Source organism: Gymnoscopelus microlampas (assembly GCF_963454915.1).
Source record: "Gymnoscopelus microlampas genome assembly, chromosome: 9".
In the NCBI taxonomy this organism is placed as follows: Eukaryota; Metazoa; Chordata; class Actinopteri; order Myctophiformes; family Myctophidae; genus Gymnoscopelus; species Gymnoscopelus microlampas.
The window spans coordinates 51,984,944-51,990,943 of NC_139946.1; the positions used below are offsets into that span (position 1 = coordinate 51,984,944).

Consider the following 6,000-nt stretch of genomic DNA (forward strand, 5'->3'; position numbering starts at 1 on the left):
TATGATCAAAACAGGGTTTAACTTCATTCTAGTTGAGAAAACAAAGAAAAGCTGAGTATTTGATGCAGTTCCAACTACAAATGTAATCTTCTGTCACAATAATTTTACTGAGAATAAACTCTGTCATTCAGTTTGCAGTGGAACAGACTCACTCAAAATGTTCTAATCACTGAAGATGAAACCAATACATTTCCCTGGCGTGTTGTTGCCGTTTTCTTTTTCTGCATTTTGTCAATTTATAAACCTTAAAAGGTCACTGGTGGTTTTAAGGAAATGGAAAAATCGGCTTTGTCAGTCCCTGCCTATGCCAATGCTCAATGAATATGTACAGCTTCAGATCGATTGGCCAACTTATTGAGGAGAAAAATGTATACAGAGGGACATGTGGATAGTTTTCTCAATTTGATAGCTGGACTAACTCTTTATTTTATAGTGTACTGAATAGAGTAGATATTGAAGCCTTCTTTATTTGAAACATGGCTCAAAGGCTATAGAAAATTGCTTGGGCTTTGAGTTATCAAGTATAATGCTTGAAGTAACATACATTTGAAGACAGCATGGGTGCAAGATGGTGAAGCAGGCACTGGAATCCACCAACACAGCCAGTAGATGGCATCAATACCTCTGAAAACAGTTTGATGTTGCTGACGCTCATATATCAACTGTAGAATGAAGTTATGAGTGGGATAGGCAGACACAGTCATACTAAAGAGAGTGATAACTGAGAGTCAGTGCTAAATGACTTCAGGTGAAGATATTTAATTTGGGATGAGAAGAGATATTCTGTTATAACAACAGACGCAACAGTCTGTTATGTCAACATATTAATGCTGAACCTATAGCTATGTCTCCTAAAGCATGGCAATAAGGAAAGAGGCAAGTGGAGATCTGTGGTGTGAGATATTCAAGATGTTTCATATAGTCTTTCAGAGACAAGTGTGAGGAAGTGAACCATGCTTGATCTCCAACAACCTGCTGCTGGAACAAAGCCTATAAGATGACTCAATCCTTGAAGCAAAGCTCCATATCAACACGTGTTAAGGTCGTTCTGCTGCAGTTATCCATGTTTAAGGAAATTAAATGACAAATGACTGAAATTAAGAAGCTGAAAACATAACATAACACATGATGAATGTCAGAGAAGTTGATTTTGCTACAGGTTGAGGAGAACGTGAACCGCAATGAACAGGTGTAAAAACTATTATGTACATTTAGCAATATGTGGATGTGGATACATTGTCTGGGAAGCCATAATAATAAGTGTTTGGTGCACACTGCCTATTATCAAATTCCTTCTTGTTTATTTATGTACCAGGCCTTTGAACCCAGTGTTCTGGTACTCATAGCCAGAGGAGCCAATAAGAATGGACCAATGGGAGTGACAGAGATAAAACAGATTAGATAAACTAATAGTGCGACATAATTTCAAGGAGTGTTGTAGGGCCTCATTCTCCTGACAGGAAGAACAGAGGACCAATCACAATATAGCCTAACCTTCATATTTTCTTTAACCTGGTGTTCATGCTTTCACAATACATGCTCTCCTTGATTGATTGATTGATCTTTTTGACCATATAATTTTTACATATGTCAAAAGGATACAACTCAAAAAGGCTTGAGAGCTTATCTCCATTGTGGTCCTTTTAGTGCGAATGTCTGTAAACTGAGTGCCATGTGTTTAAGCGGGGGGGGGGGGGGGGGGGGGGGGGGGTGACATACAATATAATACAACCCATAATAAGTACATTCATAACATTTCAACAAACTAAACAAGCAAAATAGCAAACAATAACGTGGGTAGAGAAAGGGGAACCAATTACAACTTCACTAATTGCTGGTTAGGACCAGCTGCTGTCTTAATAAATACAAAAAAGTCCAAGTTCAAGTCTAAACTCACAGATAGTCGAGTCCAAGTCACATCACAAGTCATGGGTTACTGTGACTCGAGTTATGCTGCTCTCAAGAAGAGACAGGCCCTGAACAGCAGCATTAACTCTCACAGGTCAACCACATACAGCCAGGTGATGGAAATACGTTTACAATTCATATTTTTGTCAACAGCCTCAAGCCTGTCCGCATTTATCACTTCTACCTACAGTTGATGCAATGTTAGGATCCTCTGAGGACTGTAACAGTCTTTTTTATTTACAAATAACAATATACTGTATGATTGATTATAATGAAAGATAACAGGCTGCATGACACAATAGTTTCCAAATTATTTAACTGAAACTCTTGACTGAATGAATTGTTAAACTCTAATTATTGCTAAATAACTTCAGGTGAAGCCTTTTAATTCAGGATGATATAGTCTGTTATTAGAGCTGAAATAATTACATTTGGTACATGGAGACCATCCTTAATCTCTAAGACCTTTGACCACCTATAGGCTACTTGTAATCAGTTCAGACAGACACAAGGAAGGACGGATGGAAGATCATGATGCAGAGAACACTGACTCAAGTCATGAATGCATTAAATAATTCGTCATATCCTATATTCATTCAATTCAGGCTCATCTCATGGACATAAACTCATCCATCCCATAAAATTATATATGCAAGGCCTTTCTACTACATTACACTTTACCACTACACCATACTGTATATTATCTTAACATTCTTATATTATACCATTATATACTGCATACACATTATTGCTGTACTATATTATATTGTCATATACTATCTTACACTATTATATTTGCTACTATTGTTATTGTTACTACTTGTATCTCTCCTCTGTCTCTCCCTCTCTCTCTCTTCTTTCCCCCCGACACAGTCGAGGCAGAAGGCCCCCTCCCTAGAGCCTAGGGTCTGCCTGACGTTTCTTCCAGTTAAGGGGGAGTTTTTCCGTTGCCACTGTCGCAAAATTGCTTGCTCAGGGTGGGACTGTCGGGTCTCTTCTCTACTTGTAAAGTGTCTTGAGACAACTTGTTGTGATTTGAAACTTTAATAAAATTGAATTGATTTGAACTAAAGCTAGAGAAATTAGTAATATTATCCCTATAAGCTGTGAGAAGTAGCATTCAAGAACTACATCTGATCTGATATATTTGCATCTTTATTCTCAGTGTTTAGAAATGGCGTCTGCCAGCAGTCTCCTGTCTGAAGACCAGTTCCTGTGTTGTATCTGTCTGGATGTGTTCACTGATCCAATCACCACTCCATGTGGACACAACTACTGCAAACCCTGTATCACACGTTACTGGGACACTAATGATGTGTGTCTGTGTCCACTATGTAAAAAAAACTTTAATAAGAGACCAGAAGTCTTTGTCAATACTTTCATTTCTGAGATGGCTGATCAGTTCAGGAAGACACAGCAGCTGAAAATAAGTTCCAACACAAACCAAGAATCTGCTGAAACAGATGAAGTCTCCTGTGACTTTTGTACTGAGACCAAGCTCAATGCTGTGAAGTCCTGCCTGGAATGTCAGGCCTCCTACTGTAAGACTCACCTGAAGCCTCATCACAGAGTCTCTGCGTTTATGCGACACAAACTAATCGACCCTGTAAAGAACCTGGAAGACATTCTGTGTAAGAAACATGCCAGACCTCTGGAGCTGTTCTGTAAGACTGACCACATGTGTGTTTGTCAGTTCTGCACTGAGTCAGATCACAGGTTACATCAAATTGTATTTCTGAAAGATGAATATGAAGGAAAGAAGGCTGAGCTGGGAAAAACAGAGGCTGAAGTTCAGCAAATGATCCAGGAGAGACAACTGAAGATTCAGGAGGTCAAACAATCAGTAGATCTCAGTAAGAAAGATGCCCTCAGAGAGATAGCAGACAGTGTGCAGGTCTTCACTGCTCTGATCAGCTGTATTGAGAGAAGCCAGGCTGAGCTCATTGATGTTATTGAAGAGAAGCAGAAAACCACAGAGAAACAGGCTGAAGGTTTCATGAAAGAGATAGAACAGGAGATCACTGAGTTAAAGAAGAGAAGCTCTGAGCTGAAGCAGCTCTTTCACACTGAGAACCACCTCCACTTCCTCCAGAACTTACCATCCATCAACATCCCTCCACCCACCAAAGACTGGACAAAGGTCGATGTCTATCAGTCTTCATATGGGGAGACTGTGAGGACAGCTGTGGCTCAGCTGGAGAAGACACTCAGTCAAGAGATGGAGAAGAGGCTGTTTGAGGCTGAGCTCAGAATCCAGCAATACGCAGTGGATGTAACTCTGGACCCTGATACAGCACACTGCAAACTAATATTGTCCGAGAATGAAAAACAAGTTAGTCATGTAGACAAATGGAAGGATCTCCCAGTCAACACACAGAGATTCTCTCAGTCTCTTTCTGTCTTAGGAAAACAAGGCTTCTCATCAGGAAGATTTTACTATGAGGTTGAAGTTAAAGGGAAGACTAGCTGGACAATAGGAGTGGCCAGAGAGTCCATCAACAGGAAGGGATCAAGCAGCCAGTTAGCACCCAGCAACGGTTACTGGACAATATGTATGAGGGGTGGAAATGATTACAAGACTCTTACATTCCCTCGTGTCCTCCTCCCTGTAAGAGAGAAGCCCCAGAAAGTGGGAGTGTTTGTGGATTATGAGGGGGGTCTGGTCTCCTTTCATGATGTGGAGACCAGAGTTCATCTTTACTCTTTCACTGGCTGCACCTTCACTGACAGACTCTATCCATACTTTAATCCTTCCCCTAATTATAGTGGTAAGAATGCTGTTCCACTGATCATCTCTCCTGTCAATCACTCAAACTAGACAAATTATCAGCTTTAAATGGAAATGTTAGATTTCATTTAAGATAACAAATGTGTGTGTAAGGATTAATTTACCACTTTACTTTCTGTCAGCTGTCATTTCAAATGGTTCAAGCAATTTAACTGATGTTCATAACAGATGTATTCGATTAAACTCAAGTTATTTTTACCTGTCTGAAGTACAGCTAAAGTAAATGGAGTTCTACATTGAAGCAAGTATTTAGCTGAAATGTTTTCTATGTCTGCAAGATTGATGAATCTTATCTACATTTCTTCCTTGATACATTCACTTGATTGTATAGTTTATTTTATTTCATTGCATTCAACTCAATGCTCAATGTTGGTTGTTGGACAGGGTGTAGTGGTGGATCGTGTCCCTTCTTTTTATGTTTTCAGTGTTTACACAATAAAAACGCAAATCAGATAGAAGAAGGTATTACTATTTTCTTTTCAGAAGGTAATAACTTGGACCATTTTAACTAACACAAAGATGATGATATGATTAAAACATGGTTTAACTTCATTCTAGCTGAGAAAACAAACAAAGCAGTTATACGGATGTTAAATGCAACCACAAACATAATTAAGGGTTAGGGAGGATTTTATTTTTAATACATGGTATAACTTCTAATGAAATAAATAAATGAAAAAGACATATCCTATATATAAATTAAAACGCTGTTTATTTCACATAGTAATTTATTGGTATATATAAAACTTGACACTAGAAACTCCTGAGTCAAAAGTTCATCCACGTTCAGCCCTGGACTAATCAGAGTCACTGGACTCATTTGAAGTTGTGGATGGAGAGTCAAGGCGGGAAAATAATTCAGAATCTCAACAAAAGACACTGTTCAGAGGAGAAAATGGTGATATTAATTGGGGCAGTGTGGGTGGGACATCAAGGCCACTGTTGCCTTAGGGCAGATATTTCTTTCAACGGCATAAGTCCAAACTGAGAGGGCACAGTAACGTGGCCATGGCCTTCATGGCTTCTGTGAAATTCCTGCCCTGATGCACACACAGAGCTCACTGCAACTCATAATGCTGCATGTATCTAAAAAAAATATAGTATAAAATACATTTGTTATTGACAACATAATATTACACTTTATAAAGCCATATTTTTATAACATTTATAATCATAATAACAAAACTACCACTACTACTATGGAAGACATGTGGGAAAGTTGGACCTCATGCCCAAATAGCGGCAAAGAGCAAAAACATATAATAAAAAATGTTCGGATCCTGTCCAAAACTGAAAATGATGAA

The 6,000-nt window shown here is 38.8% G+C and overlaps 1 protein-coding gene across 1 annotated transcript in view; it reads left to right on the top strand.

The window, feature by feature from the left end:
- Positions 1–3,082: 3,082 nt before the first annotated feature.
- Positions 3,083–6,000, top strand: part of LOC311051637 (uncharacterized protein) — a gene marked incomplete at its 5' end in the record, with an annotated part of 10,454 nt that continues 7,536 nt past the window's right edge. Inside the window, one exon of the mRNA XM_084066217.1 lies at positions 3,083–4,708. Coding sequence (XP_083922343.1) covers positions 3,083–4,708 — 1,626 coding nt within the window. The remainder of the gene's footprint in view (positions 4,709–6,000) is intronic.